This window comes from Lathamus discolor, chromosome 1 (genome assembly GCF_037157495.1).
Source record: "Lathamus discolor isolate bLatDis1 chromosome 1, bLatDis1.hap1, whole genome shotgun sequence".
Classification (NCBI taxonomy): domain Eukaryota; kingdom Metazoa; phylum Chordata; class Aves; order Psittaciformes; family Psittacidae; genus Lathamus; species Lathamus discolor.
Window position 1 is genome coordinate 137882492 of NC_088884.1, and position 16150 is coordinate 137898641.

A 16150-nucleotide genomic window follows, 5' to 3' on the forward strand; every position below is an offset into this window, starting at 1 on the left:
CTCCACGGAGATGCAGTTTGATTAGTGCTATCATAGTGAGTAAAGATCTTTATCTTTTTTTTTCAAAAGCCTCTTAAGGCTTTCTGCAACCATCGAATGCTCACATTAATTGAAGATGCTCTGTAAAGTAATAAGAAATAATTTCTGGACTAGGGACCACAGGGCAAGGAATAACCTCTGAAACTCATGAAGGGTAGGGGAAATGAGCCTTTTGGACCAAGCCTGGGCATTGTGTCGTGGAACAGCAATAAATGTCAGCTATCTTTCCCCTCAGAACACTGTCTGTAAAGGAAAGCAAGTCATTTGAAGCATCAATAAAAAGAAAAGGAGCAGGCAGAGCCCTTAGGACCTTCACAGCTGCCTGACTGGTTTGCACAGTGCAGGTGACTGCTCGGTTCTCCTTTCACGGCTGTATCAAACCCCTGCTGGGTTGGCTGGTTTAAGCAGGGAGTATAGCATGCTCTTCTGCCATTAAATCATGTGTTATCCTAAAAGTGTCATCTGCTGTCATTGTATCACCTCTGCGTAAACTTGCAAGAAGGTCCTGGAAAGAAGCAATGCTAAAGTAAGAGCAAGTGAAGATTATGCCTCATGCCAAAGATATTGTAATATTTATTAAAAATGGTTCTCTTGCGAATTGATTTGTGGCTTTTTTAATCTTTCAATATATGCTCTTGTTATTCTTGCAGAAATAAAGAACAACAGCAATATAATGATAAAATATCATCCCAAGTTCTGGACAGAGGGGATTTATCAGTGCTGCAGGCAGACAGAAAAATTAGCACCTGGCTGTGAAAAATACAATCTTTTTGAAAGCAGTAAGTACATATGTTTTCATAGGAAGTTGTTTTGGCATATTTTTCTGCTTTTTTTTATGTGATCCCATCACCACACCTGAATGCCCTAGATATTAGGCAAATTTGCAGAGCAGAGTGAATCACTAATACTGTGCCTAAAGTAAATCAAAATGCTTGTTTCATTCCCAAGCGTTTTGTAAAAACAAAACTACAAAATTCAGTTAATTATCCTTGCAAAAATGTTCATGGAAAGCTGAAAGGATTAATTGAGGTTGCTGAATTTCACTTGGTTTGTTTTTCTAATGTGCCACTTATTTGGCCAAGTGTTTGCCATGGACTGAGGATAAAACCTAATGGTGAAAAAGAGTCAGCTAGAAATCCTTGCCAGCTCCTCAGCTGTAATAAATAATTTATGTATACTCATGAAAAAGAGTAACAATTGTGTTACTACAGGGTGTTACTATTCAGTGTTCTTACATTAGTGTGAAAATGGTACAAGAATGCTTAATGTATTTACAGACACAGGAGTGAATTTTCTTAGAGGTTTGTAAATGTCCATATGCTGAAACTTGATGTTCTTATGGAAGTCATGGTTCATGTATCTTTCAGCATTCACATCACAAGCTCTGCCTGTTCAGCAGCGGATGCTGGAGCATGCAGCGTAACCCTCACTTGCAGTATTGTCCTACATAAGGATAAAGTAATTATTCAGTCCTAATTTAAGGAAAATTCCGTAATAGGAAAAGAAATAGAGCCATTGCTTACCTCCCAGTGAAAATGGCAATGCCCAGATGATTTCCTGTCCACGCAGCTTAAACGGCAACGGTGGGGACCTGTGGATTTAGTTGTATTAAAGGACTTGAAGAATAAACAGTGGCTCATTGATGGCCTTATTCAGCAGACATAAAACATGACATATAGCTTGACCTTTTACGTGTGGGGTAAGAAAGCAGTGCAGGACTAAAAAATACTTCTGGGTCTGAGAGAGGCAATAAAAAATATACGTACAACTTTTATGGCTTATTTAGCAAAGCAAGGATCAGGAGAGTATTAGTTTTTTAGAAGAGCAGATGTTAATGGAAACAGAGCTTTAGATTGTCATGGTGACAAGAGCGCTGCTTCAGTTTTATATACCTGTTTTTTGTCTCTCTCCCTTTTTTATTTCTCATGTATTTCTGCATCTGAGGGTTGGTTCAGGGATCTTTGTGGAACAGTCTTGTGTGTCACAGACTTTGCAAAACCCATGGTGAATGCAGCCTGCTGGCTGATTTAAGATGTTTTCTCAAGAATGTTTAATCAATGTTTTCCCAATGCTTAATTGGAGGTTTCTTTGCTTTCTGACTTGCGAAGTTATTGGGAAGGCTAGTTAAGGTCCTTTCCAACTCTAACCATTCTATGATTCTATGGTCCTGAAGGTTAGCTAAGTTGTTAAAATCTTATCTGAAATATACACCTTTTATTAATTTTTAATTTTATAGCTGAACAGATAGGCACAAATCCTTTCCTGTGCTTTGTTTCTAGGTGTAATGAGATTGCCCTCTCCAAAGCCAGAAAAAAGTGTGGTAAGTAGAATCTTTAAAATGTTGAATATGTAATTGCTGCTTTTTGAGATGGAGTTTAAATTCCCTGAGATTCTCTCAGTATTCTGGAGCAGAGGTCTATTTCTGCATATGTCAATGGGCATCGTGTTCCATCTCACGGGGGAAAAGATCCCATTGAAATTTAGCTGTGTACCTATTAGCTGTATCTGTACTGCTGATGGGAGAAGTGGTCAGAAAGCAAATGTCAGCTGGTGTTGCCCTTTACTGGCAGCTGTGGGGCTGCAGTATGAGCCAGTCCCATGGGCGGCACCCAGGTGATTGATTGCTGGTTTGCACTGGTGTGATGGTAAGGGTGGTGGGGTGGAATAATGGAGACTAGTGGGATCATAACAGTGTTGGGTTGTTTCCAGCGACGGCCTCCACCACCTGCTCCTCCAGAGGAAAATGGGAATGAAGAGGAGGAGATAGTGGTAGCAATGTATGACTTTGAGCCTACAGAACACCACGATTTAAGGTTAGAGAAAGGTGAAGAGTACACAGTGATTGAGAAGAATGACCTTCACTGGTGGAAGGCGAGAGACAAATATGGGTAAACATGAGTTCCTTATTTTTCATCTAAGGGTTTATAAGGCTGTCTCCACTTTGTAGTTTTTGTTGGCATATAGTCAATATAGAACAGTATTAGACCCCATTTTAGATCCTAGCCCTGAAATCTCATCTGTATCCTTATTTCCACATAGAAACCAATTTAAAATAGTGTGGTTCTTAGTAGATTATGGGGGCCTGTGTGCAAAGACTGTTGCAGACCTGAAAGCTTTTCCCATTATATTTCCTGTCAGGCTTTATGGTTTCCCAATTAAAGCATTAGCCAGCCTGCAAAACCTTGCTAGACTAGTACACTGCTCCCACTTCCGTGGGGAAGGGCTCATTAAGGAGCAGTATGGTTAACACTCAGCTCAGCAGGCTCCATCTTCCAGACTTGAATAATCATCATTTTATTTAATAGCTGGATCATTAGGGGCAATCTTTAAATGAGTTGAGCGGGAGTTGTAGTGAGATGCCTTAATGACTACAACTTTACATTCCCTAGATTAAGATTTTTTTCCTGTGGTTTTTTAAAGGTGGAAGCTTCAGTATTTCTCAGGTCCCTGTTGCAAAATGTTGGGGGTAATTTCAGGTTACCAGGCTGTGGCAGGCTCCAAACCTATTCCCAGTGACTGACTGGGACCTCTAAGAGCAGAAGTGGCAGAGCAGCAGAGGGCTACTCTTTTTCACCCTTCTGTTTGGTTTTCTTGGGCACTTCTGCTGCCTCTAAGCCCGCCGAAAGTTAATGTGGAAATGGTGATGCAGAGGATTAGTTTCTGTATATTTAGTAGTAGAGTGGGTGGGTCAGTCATGAATTCCAGCAGGAGACCTCTGCATGTCATGCAATTTTGTATGTTTTCGATCATTATATATATAAATATTTCTTTATTTTTAGGAAACAAGGATATATTCCAAGCAACTATGTAACAGGAAAGAAGTCCAACAATCTTGATCAATATGAGTAAGAGAATACTTGAATTAAAATCTGCAAGGCCATAAAATGGAACCTGTGCTTTAAGAATGATGGTGTATTTTTGAAGTTTTGAAAACAATTATTTACATATGACAGCAACTTTCTCAGATAGAAAACGATTTGAAATGGGCATATACTTGTTCTAATTCTCCCTGATTTTGCTGTGATTTAGAATGTAAAGACAAGTAAGTGAGATGGCCATCAGGCATGTATTTTTTTGCCTGTTGTTATTAAAGCGAAAAAACCTCTCCCAATACTCTGATAGACAAAGGGAAACTTTAAAGGAAATTAAACCATTAAGTGTGCTGAACATTGGGTTTTTTATATTAAAGTGACATGTTAAGCCAAAGTGTATGGCAGTAAGATAGTAGAATAGAAAACAGTGGAAATCATTCAAAATAAACATAACAGACCAGAGACTTTGGAAGGCAGTTCCAGTTTTCAAGGAAAGGCATCACTCAGTGCAGTTTCAGTCTCAGTGTATGTATGCATATAACTTATCAGTTATTAAAAATTAGCTTTTTTTTTTTTTGGAAAAAAAAAGGTATTTATTTTAGAGCATCAGGATAAAATTTAACAATGTAGTCTCCAAGTCAGTTGTTCTTGATATTCAAATTTTGGTACAGCATAGATTGTTCTGCCTCAGAGCTTAAAACTTATTTCTCGACTTAGATAAAAGGAAAATGGAGCTGTAAGGAAACAATACTTAAAACCAGTTTACAAACCCACATTAATAGCTTCAAAACTCTACTCTCATCCATGTATGGCTCCTACTGTGGTGCTTTGATAGAAGGTAGAATTTCATGTGGGATTTTGCCCTCAGCTTTACTAGAGGGAATTCCTTGTTCTTTGTTGCTTTCTCATCTTAAAGGCTCTGGCTAAGAGTGCTGCCCTGCTGTGGGCTGGGCTGCAGGGTTGGCAGAAAGGGAAGGAAGGAAGGAAGGAACTGAGCTGCCTTATCTGGTCCAGCCACTTTGTGCTTACCACCTTGAGGCTGAAATTCTGAGTCACTGCACAGTCCAGTGAGCATTACTGCAGGTTATCTACTAGCTGCAAGAAACCACTAGCTCTGGAACAGCAGAACTTGATTAGAGACACTTGATTAGTGCCACTTCCCTGCCTGATTACCACCATGACAGCATAGCCCCAAACCATTGCATCACACCATTTGCAAGCAGTGTCTTTTTTCCTTCTTATTTTATTTGCTGCAGCTGGCTCAAATGTCAGTGCTTCTGTGGCTGCTTTAACCTGCCCATGCAGCACAGAGCTCAGGGATGTCTAGCTGTGACACTTAATTCACTTTTCACTTCCTCTTTAGTGCGTGGGTTGTCCCTGGAGAACCAGAACCATAAAGTTATTGAATGAAGTAGGAGTCTGGCAGGCAGCTCTGCAAGTGGCTCAACTGGTGCGCGGGCAGCTGCTTACCTGCCCTTGGGCTGCTGTTCAGAGCAAATACTGCCATCAGCCTGCATGGCTTTGAGAAGTTTTTGCCAATTACCTGAGCTTTATTGCTTTCTGTGGGCTCTCACTGGGTTTGTTTCAAGGCATTTTTATGGATAACTGCACAATGTAAGAGAGACTGATCCTCTTGCACAGTAACAAAGGAACAAAGTTCAGTTCTAGACCTTCACTTATCATAAAACCGTTGAATCTGTTGCTTTGTAATATTTTGCTTCAAGCATTTTAGGTAAATCAATCACCTTAAGAAGTTTTGGTTACTGATGTTGTGTTTCAGGTGGTACAGCAGAAACTTGAACAGAAGCAAAGCAGAGCAGCTCCTCAGAAACGAGGTGAGCTCAGCAGCCTTGCAGTATTAACCATGAAATTCACATGAAGTGGCTTCTTTTATTATTGTAGAGGCTTATTTTGGCATGCACAAATCACAGATTGAGTAGAAGAGACACACAACTGAAAACCACTTGTACAAAACTGCCTATGCTTGCATTTTAGGATAAAGAAGGTGGTTTTGTGGTGAGAGACTCAAGTCAGCCTGGCCTGTATACAGTTTCCCTTTATACAAAATTTGGAGGGTGAGTTTCTGTGCTTGCTCTGTGCACCTTATCTTGTCCGAATCCATTTGCATCTCTATCCAAATCCATGGGCTGGGGGTAAAGCCCTGGAGAGAGCTCAATAAAGAAACAAAGGCTGCTGTGACAGAAGTGACGGGTAACTACAGTGAGCTTCTTGATTCCATGGTTAGATCACGTTGGGTTTAAGCCAGGGTAGACCGGAACCTTCACCCCAAGAAGGTCCTGCTCTCCTACCCTGTGCGGTTTCTTCCCTTCTGCCAGCCCATGTATTTGCATCGGTGTGTGGTGAGCTGGATCAGGGAACTTGCCAGGCTGAAAATGAACTTCTTATGAGTTAATCTTCAACTTTGAGCACTGAGATGGAGGTAAATCACCAGTGCTTGGGATCTCTGATATTCAAGCTGAAGTGTGAGGCATTGGGCACCCACGCTGGCCCTTGTCATTTCCTGTTCCTAGCCAGTGCACCTCTCTTAAATTCTAACAAATAGCGTTGTGCTATTGCTAATTGTTGTTATTGTTGTTACTATTTTTCCAGAGAAGGTTCATCAGGAATAAGACACTACCACATAAAAGAAACAGTGACGTCACCAAAGCAATATTACCTCGCAGAAAAACATCTCTTTAACTCCATTCCAGAAATAATTGATTATCATAAACATAACGCAGCAGGTAGAGGACTTGGATTTTTCTGTTACTTAGGGTTGATTTGAAAAGGAGTGTGATGTGTTTTAGGGTTTTAATGGAATAAAACCCTAAAAATGGATTTTATAGGTACTTTTTTCTCAGGAAAGTCATGAGACACTGCATTTTCACACTTTTTTCAATATAGGCAGGTTTTTTTTCAAGGTTTTTCTTGTGTGTGTATATGTGCATATATATAAATAAATGTATATTACAGCTATTATTCTGTTACTCTGGGGACAGTATCAAGTGAGGGGCAAAAGTGTTCATTTAGCTCCACATAGTGTCTCTATTAGCTGCCAGTAACCTACAGCAGATGAAGAGGGATGGTACTTCCCCAGAACAGTCTGCAGGCACTAGCTTTTTACCTACTGATCACCACTGCTTAAAATGATCTAACCTTCCCAGTGAGCAAGCAGATGAGGAGAACGGTAATGTAGTGTTCAGTAAACCCCGAGAGATGGATCTTTGTAAAGGTTAGACGCTTCGGATCTGTGGCTGATGGCTGATGCTGGTGTGTCTGCCCACTGTACGATGGGGAGAATTTAGGAACTGGGTTCAAGGCACAGACAGTAATATATTTTTTCAAGTCCAGTCTGTACATAAACTTCCTTTATGAGCTGTAGTTTCCAGATCTTTATATCAAATTCTTATGACCTAGCATTTCCTGTTGATATTCTGGCAAACGCCTTTATAGAAAATATGCTCCAAAACCGTAACTCTGCTTTTCATTTGTTTTAGCTGATTTGACTACTTCTTTTTAACTGCTTTGTTCCTTTTGTCATATTGGGTTCTGACAAGTACTTAGGAGAATATTCAGCTAGCATGCAGCGTTTATTTATATATATAAAATCCCTGTGTGAAGCTGGTGGGATTTATATGTGTGAAACAGAAATGACCAAAAGTAACATTGTGACTTCTAGATAATCTTTCTGATCTGATTTATGCAGGGAGTCCTCAGCCTTTATTGCGCTGAGCATAACTAAATGTAACTGTAAAGCACAAATATGTATGCATATATCTGTATTCCTCTCACCAGTAAGGAAGATGTAACAAGTTAGATACAGTGAGTGTTCCTATGTACCTCTCATAGCAATTTTGAATAGTCAAAATAATAGCAGAAAATATGGCCAAAGCTATATATAATAAGTTTATTGTTACTCAGTGTTGAACTTTGCAGTGAGCAAGAGGCTGACTTGCTGCCTGGTGCCATTTCAGAAGTTAATTCTTGAATTATCATTGAATCTTAGGTCTTGTCACCAGGCTGCGTTACCCAGTGACCCCAAAGAAGACGACAGCACCAACAACGGCAGGATTCAGCTATGGTAATGGCATGTTATATTCATGTACCTGTGTATTTTCTAATAATTTTCTGTACGTTAAGATGCTACAATATTTTCTAAAAACTTTTGAAGACTTACTTTTGTACTGTGATTTGCTATGCTAACTTACATGGGTCCAAGTTGTACTTTTGAGACCTTTGAAACGAGAATTGGCATGCCAAGGCATCATGGCCGGTGGTATGCATGTGGTGCCAAGGGCAGAAGTGAGGAGAGGCATAACATGTCATTCGTGCTTCAGGGGAATTTGGTATCTTCTTCCATGTTTTTGTGGGCACTTTGAGCTCTGCCTTTGGCTCCTTCATAAGCCTCCAGATTTCTGACTCAGTCTTGGCCCTTTGATCTTTGTGGAGGGGTTACTTTTTTCTATATATAAGTTTGGAATAACCTGTTTCAAGCATTGCCCATCAGGTGATGCGAGCAGCATCTACGAATTGGCGCAACTTTCTATGATGGCAGCTTGTTGAAGTCAAGTCTGATAATACTGGTATGTAGTTACTGGCCTCAGGAAAGCTTGAGTTTTGCTTTCTGTGTTGTTCAGAAGCTGCTTAAAGATCATGTCTGCCTAAAGGTTTTTTGATTCTTGAGGTATAGCAGGGTTTAGTTTTTAAGTTAATTCTAAGACATTTTCTCCCTAATTCCCTAGGTTGCTAGTAATCCAGTTTCCCTTCCCTCTTTCTGATCACCCACCAGTTCAGTTTGTTCCTTAATACAGGAGTCATGGACTCCCGTTTGGTTTGTTTTACAGAAAAATGGGAAATTAACCCCTCGGAACTGACGTTCATGAGAGAACTGGGGAGTGGTCTGTTTGGTGTAGTGCGCTTGGGGAAATGGAGGGCGCAGTATAAAGTGGCCATCAAGGCAATTCGGGAAGGTGCGATGTATGAAGAGGATTTCATTGAAGAAGCCAAAGTAATGATGTGAGTTGTATGCTTGGCACTTCGATTCCCAGTTCTAGGCCTCTGATGCCTTATAGTGATTATAAATTAAACACTTAGGGCAGGAGGTGTTCTTGCAGTTTTGTGGGGAGGAGAACTGGGTGGAGGAAACAATGTCAACATGATCTCAATCTTTTCAGGAAGCTAACACATCCTAAATTAGTTCAGCTGTATGGCGTGTGCACACAACAGAGACCTATTTACATCGTGACAGAGTTCATGGAGCATGGCTGCCTCCTCAATTACTTGAGGAAAAAACGAGGAGTTTTGAGTAAAGATGTCCTGCTCACTATGTGCCAAGATGTATGCGAGGGAATGGAGTACCTGGAGAGAAACAGCTTTATCCACAGAGACCTGGTAACATCCCATTAAGCAATACAGTCCTTTGAAATTCTGATTTTTGAACTTAGCCATGCCTTCTTTGAAACAGCCTATTTGTAAATGACTGTTTTTGTTCTTGCAGAAAGCTATATGTAATTGAAGTGGGCTCTTTGGGGTCTAATCAAGTCTCTAAAACTGCTGTGTATGGACAATGATAAGAGGTTTCTCTCTCCCAAGAAAATGGAACAAAACCTCTCTGAAATTTTTATAAAGACATAATGGCTATTTGCACTGATATAATAGCATCTCTCTCTTATGTATTAGTGCCATTTTCACCACTCATGAATCCCTTGATAAGTTTTTTGGGTGATATTTTACAAAATGGTTTAGTTCTCAAAACAGTATCACCTATTATAATGAGAATACAGCACGGAACTTGGTAAAATAATGAACTTGCTAAGCAATGAGGACGAAGCGCTTATTAGGCTGTTGTAATTTGTCTGCAAGAGACTGCAAGTTTTTCATCCAACTCTAAACATTCTGCTTGCAGGCTGCCAGGAACTGCTTGGTGAGTGACTCAGGAGTGGTCAAAGTATCGGATTTTGGAATGACAAGGTATGGCTGGATGTGCAAACACATGTGGGGATTTGGGAAATGTACTTAGCCATAAGGCAGTATGTGCCCAGCAAAATCACATGGAAAAATTACCTTTTTTGACCTCTCTAGGGAACATCCTTTGGTCACATTTTCCAGTGCCTTTAAAACCCGTTTGTTCTGTTATGTGTCACTTTCCTTACTAATTTTAATTCTTGAAAATCAAGACTGTCAGTTTGTTCTCTAGAGAATAAGTGCTTACCATGAAGAGGCCTTTGAACTTGCTCTATGGTGTGATTGGTCTTCTATTACAAACTTTCTATTAGCATCTGTGGAAATCTTACAAATGTTAATCTTGCAGTGATGCATGAAAGCATATTAGAGCTTGTTTCTTGGACAGCAGAGCTCATGTTGTAGTGATAATAGTTATTAATCTGTATTTTGGTAAATAAGTGATAGAAATAGGCTGTTTGGAAAGCTTGGTATCCACTTGGGGTAGACGGTTCGGAGTTGCATCTTGCTAGCTGAAGTGCTGGGAGATGCTGAGACCTGGTGAGGGGTTAATTTCCTGTCCTTTGTAGCACCAAAGGGTGCTGCATCAGGCAGGTGATGTGTGGACAAGGCAGGGAGTGAGAAGCAGGGATTGCAAAGATGTTAGGCACCATGGTCTCGGCATGCTCTTCTGGGCTTTTGACACCTTTCTGTGCTGCTGAATTTGCATGGCCCCTGACATCTGAATTCAGACTGGCCAGTGAAAAGCAGAGCAAGAAATTAACGCTTTTGTGTTATTTTCTCTTGTAATACAGACATCTAACTTGCAGGCGGCCTGTGTTGTATAGCTAATAATCACAAGAGAAGACTCTGAGGTCGTAAGAAAAAATGAACTGGGTCTTGACTGAAACCTTAGTACTGCCCCAGGGAAGGTATTTTTGTTGTGGGATGGAAACAGTCATGGCCAGTAGGTGGCAATAGGAGCTTCTAATATCCAAATCTAAACCACAATTTGCAGGCTTGGAGGCCGACTAAAGGATATATTTTCTTTTTTTCCAGGTATGTCCTTGATGATCAATACACAAGTTCCTCGGGGGCCAAATTTCCTGTGAAATGGTGCCCCCCAGAAGTTTTTAATTACAGCCGATTCAGCAGCAAATCAGACGTCTGGTCATTCGGTAAGACACTCAGCAGTGAAAGAAAGCACTATTTTTACATTTTATCAGTAGCAGCTAAGCTCCAGTTATTGGGAAGGATTCAGACAGCTGAGAAGCAGCTCAGAGAAACAATTTGCCATGGTTTCATGCTTGCATAAAGTTCTGCAGGGACCTTTTCTAACTGTCGTTTGCTAAAACCCATGCTACTAGAATAAAGCTGTTTTTCAGCAGTGATACATGTGAACAGTTTATAAAATCATGATCTCAAGCTATTTGCCTATTAGAAATCCTGAGCCCTGAGCTCAAAATAAACATATATTTTAAAGAAGATATTTACTTATTGCCTTAATACTTTTATTTTCCTGTTTTTAGGTGTTTTAATGTGGGAAGTATTTACAGAAGGAAAAATGCCCTTTGAAAAAAGCTCTAATTATGAAGTAGTAACAATGGTTAGCCAAGGACATCGTTTGTATCGTCCTAAACTAGCCTGTAAGCAGGTGTATGAAATGATGATGATGTGCTGGCAGGAGGTATGTGCTTTCTTATTTGTTTGTCTTTGAATTGAAAAAAGGCTAATCTAACGAGAGAAACGAATCTTTATTGCAGCATTCTGACTGTAACCATGCTCTCTCAGCTGTTCACGTGTTTATTGCTATGACAGAGATCTCCTGGTTTGCAACTGAACTAGAGCTGCAATAACAAAAACAACCAAGGAAATCTATATGAAGTAAATGGACTGTCAGATTAAGTGTGCAAAAGCATTTAGTAACAAAATGAAGTAATTGCTAAATCTGTGCTAGTCATGTTTATATTTGCATATGAATTCTGCTAGCAAAAAAATTCAGTCAACAGTTCAGAGGTGGAGAATCTGATTTTATATTGCTTTAGTTTATTAATCATTACAGAAACATGCCAGAATGACTGAAAATGTTTTCAAAGGAATACTTCGTTACCTGATCATAAATTACATAGGAAATAAAGACTGACTTGCAGTTGACTCTAAATACAAATCCCCAAATCTATAAAGAAAGATAAAAATATACTGTACTTTTAATCCTATTAATCCTCCTAACTTGGAATGATACTCGCTGTACAGTTTTCAGAGGTCAGACCTCTCAGACTTTTTGCTTTTAATACTACAAAAATTTTATGCTGATTTAGTTGATCAAGTAATAAATTTGGGTTTGCAGGTCTAAGAGCATAGGTGAATTTAATGAGGTGCCTCTGCTTTTGAGAGAGCGGTCGAGGAAACCAAGAATGGAAAGAGCTACACGACTTATTTCTAGTTAGTCTTTCTCAGAGGGGTGCTGGGGAAGAACTGCTCTTTTCCCGTAATAAAGCTGACATACTCTCTGACCTTTGTCTTCTCCTCAAAGGTGCTGAAACAGAGAGCAATTAGTCATCAAACCACCTGGTGGAGGTCTCAAAGTTACAAACCAGTTGGTTTATGCAGACAGAAATATGATAAAACCCCAACAGTGCCCTGGAGGGCCATGGAATGACAATATGTGTAGTTCAAAAAAGCTGTTCACAGGAGACAGGAAACTACAGATAATGAAAACTTTTTTTTTGTACTTGGTAACCAGCTTGAAATAGTCATTAAAATGGAATAATAAATTATCTGAAAGGTAATAAGTTATTTATTAATGCTTTTTGAATATTAATATGTATGTACAGGACTTGTATAAACATCAATGACTTGATTAAAAAATTACTGAGTTCATCAAGGCTTATTAACAATAAAAATCATACAATCATAGAATAGTCTGTGTTAAAAAGGACCTTGAGGCTTGTCTAGTTCCAAGCCCACAGCCATGGGCAGGAGCACCTCACACTAGACCACGTTGCCCAAGGCTCTGTGCAACCCAGCCTTGAGTACTGCCAGGGATGGAGCATTTACTGCTTCTTTGGGCAACCCATTCCAGTGCCTCGCCACCCTAACAGGAAAGAACTTCTTCCTTATATCTAACCTGAACTTCTCCGGTTTAAGTTTGAACCCATCACCCCTCGTCTTATCACTACAGTCCTTGATGAAGAGTCATTTTCTGGAATCCTTGTAGGCCCCTTTCAGATACTGGAAGGCTGCTATGAGGTCTCCGCGCAGCCTTCTCTTCTCCAGGCTGAACAGCCCCAACTTCCTCAGCCTGTCTTCATACAGGAGGTGCTCCAGTCCCCTGATCATCCTCGTGGCCCTCCTCTGGACTTGTTCCAACAGTTCCATGTCCTTTTTATGTTGAGGACACCAGAACTGCACACAATACTCCAGGTGAAGTCTCAAAAGAAGGGAGTAGAGGGGCAGGATTACCTCCTTCGACCTGCTGGTCATGCTCCTTTTGATGCAGCCCAGGATACGGTTGGCTTTCTGGGCTGCGAGCGCACACTGAAGCCGGCTCATGTTCATTTTCTCATCGACCAGCACCCCCAAGTCCTTCTCTGCAGGGCCGCTCTGAATCTCTTCTCTGCCCAGTCTGTAGCTGTGCCTGGGATTGCTCCAACCCAGGTGTAGGACCTTGCACTTGGCATGTTTGAACTTCATGAGGTTCACATTAGCCACCTCACAAGTATGTGAAAGTCTCTCTGGGTGGCATTCCTTCCCTCCAGTGTCAACCGAACCTCACAGCTTGGTGTCATCGGCAGTCTAAATCTAAATCTAAAGCAGTCATCACATGGGAGAGAAAGAATCCTTGTGAATCAGAAACAGGATACAAGTAATGACTACATAATGTCAATCTTTGTCATAAAATATTATTAACTGTAGGTACATCAGTCCTCATTTAACAAATTTATTAATGTAGAGGGAAGTGAATACTGAGGTTTCAAAATTCAGCAGGTGATACAAATGTTAAGAGGTTGATAAATGGAGGAAAAGTGCAAGTTACCTGGATATTCAGAGGATAACTGTTTCAGCAAGGTCAACGAAGAGATTAAGTGTATTGCTGTAATTAAACAAAACAAGCAGGATGTTATAACAAATAAGGAATTCTGTGGAAAATGAAGTAGAAGAAGGATGCTGTTGCATAAGTTTATTACACAGTTTAATTTCAGAGCCAAAACAATAATGTTGAAGTCAAAGAGCTTCAGAGAATGACACTCAGAATCCTTAGGAGCATGAACAACTAGCATAATGAAAGATTGGAGCAGTTCATTGGGGGAGGGGGGGATAGGAAGAAAAATGCAAAAGCATTGCCCTGTGCAAAATGATGAATTATGCGAAGGGTGCCGTCCAGCAACGTTTATGCTTTTTCAGAGCTTAAAAAAAAAGTGACACTTACTGAGATAGCGACACATCCTTAATCCACGCAAGGAGATACTTTTGCATGTCACATTTAATGAACAGTAAATTAATTGCCACAGTATTGATATCAAGACCGATAATTTAGCAAAATCCACGGAACTTCACTACTTTGTGATCACAGCTGTGCATGCTTTTTATTTTTAGAAACCGGAGGGACGCCCAACGTTTGAAGAGTTGCTTCATACAATCATTGACATTGCAGAGGGCGAAGATGCTTTCTGAAAAAAACACAGCAGCAGCACAAGTACAGGAAAGAAGCCACTTCCCAGAGATGTGGCTTCACCATTTCTTTTTGAAGGCTTGATCCTGTGAGCTGCTGAACGCTGCGAAGTAGTGTGGAGAGTCTCCAGCATCTGATCCACTCCAGTACAATGAGAGTTTTACGTGATGTTGGGAAATGAGCAAAGTCTCTTCAGCAATAGTAGCATCCTCTCTTTTCTCTGGGAAGTCGCATAGCTGGAAAATTGAGCTCTTTATGGAGGAAGAGAGAGAATGTGGCCAAAGCCCAGGAGCCTAATTTGCCTTTAGTTGGGTTTGTGTACATACAGTCCATGTTTCTGAGTTTCTCTTTATGCGGGCAGTAGTATTAATATTGATTTGCATGCTTAAAAATTGAAGGCATCTATAAATGGCTATTTACTGACATTGAAATGTCTCCAGAGATTCTCCAGAAACGTTATTTTTCTTGGTTGATACGTGGTTTATGTCACATCAAGAACACGAAATGTGCCTCTTTCATTTGCACAGTAGGTTGTTAAAAGCATAGTCTTCAGTTTAGTCTGACACTCAAAAAAACTTTGCTTCAAGATGGACCTGTGGTGTGCCCCATGCCCTTCTAGGCTGTTTGGTCAACCAGAGACCTCCTGTGGTTAGTCTTGATGTTACTCATGAAAAGGAAGTCCAAGGTTCAGCAAAACTGGCTGTCAGTGTACCATAGTACCTTGTTTTACATTAATTATGAAGTAATTTATATGCTGTATGTATGTAAATATATAAAATCCATGCCTTTATTTATGTAAAGTGTTTTTTCTCTTGAGATTTTTCAAGGACAAGTTTGTCTTACCTTCACTTAACATGCCCAACTAAATATGTGAGGTTGTAAATGCAAGAAACTTTCAACTGTAAGAATGTCTCTTCTTTGTGTCTGTCATGTACATACAGTGATCTAGCCTTTTTGTTTTTAACAGAAAATGTCATACTACATGTGTATATAAATAAAATGAATGTTTGGAACCAACTAATGTGCTGCCAGTCATTTGCTTCTAGTGCATCATAAGTCACACTTGTTGTTTATGTGAATATCGTGTTTTGATAGTCCATTTACATATGTGTGTGTATGTACACTCTATATTAAATATATATGTAGAAGTATGAATATATATTTGAATTAATTTGGCCATGACAACGCATTCAGTGGCTAAATGCCTGAACTCTCTCTAAAAGTTACATACCCTGTATGTACATAACCCTGTATGTAACATACCCCCTTCTCTCTGCTGCAGTCTTATGCCTCCACAGTCTTGCTGAAGCCTGCTTCAATTAATCCAACTTTGTACCAGGGGATATGAGGAGTATTCACACTTCAGTTTTGCTGCAGCCACCTCCCGAGTAAGTCTATTACATATTTTCTTTTGTTACTTATGCTCTTGTGCCATGTATAATAGAAAATACACTGTGCAAGACTGTGTGGTTTTGGGGTTTTTCTTTGTGTTCTTTTGCAACTAGGCAGAGAGAAGTATGGTGAAGTTTGCTTCTAATCAAACTGTTAAAGGTTAGCTTAATACCTTCCATTAAAATTGTACTTGAGTGTTTCTGTAGTCAGTTTTGGAAATCTGGAGAACCAAATGCTGTGATTTACATCTGCTATATTTTCCCCCCCTTTTTTTTCAATGTAATACCTAGCCCTG

General features: G+C 40.0%; 1 protein-coding gene across 5 annotated transcripts in view; it reads left to right on the forward strand.

Annotated features, from left to right (window-relative positions):
• The window catches only part of TEC (tec protein tyrosine kinase), a 50115-nt gene extending 34635 nt beyond the window's left edge, over positions 1–15480 (forward strand). For all 5 annotated transcript variants that reach the window (XM_065697650.1, XM_065697640.1, XM_065697659.1 and 2 more), the window contains 14 exons: positions 690–818; positions 2319–2359; positions 2749–2927; positions 3819–3884; positions 5632–5686; positions 5847–5926; positions 6462–6595; positions 7858–7932; positions 8696–8867; positions 9026–9242; positions 9757–9821; positions 10851–10969; positions 11321–11478; positions 14388–15480. In XM_065697650.1, the coding sequence (XP_065553722.1) occupies positions 690–818; positions 2319–2359; positions 2749–2927; positions 3819–3884; positions 5632–5686; positions 5847–5926; positions 6462–6595; positions 7858–7932; positions 8696–8867; positions 9026–9242; positions 9757–9821; positions 10851–10969; positions 11321–11478; positions 14388–14465 (1568 nt within the window). In that variant the 3' untranslated portion in view covers positions 14466–15480. The remainder of the gene's footprint in view (positions 1–689; positions 819–2318; positions 2360–2748; positions 2928–3818; positions 3885–5631; positions 5687–5846; positions 5927–6461; positions 6596–7857; positions 7933–8695; positions 8868–9025; positions 9243–9756; positions 9822–10850; positions 10970–11320; positions 11479–14387) is intronic.
• The last annotated feature ends 670 nt before the right edge of the window (positions 15481–16150 follow it).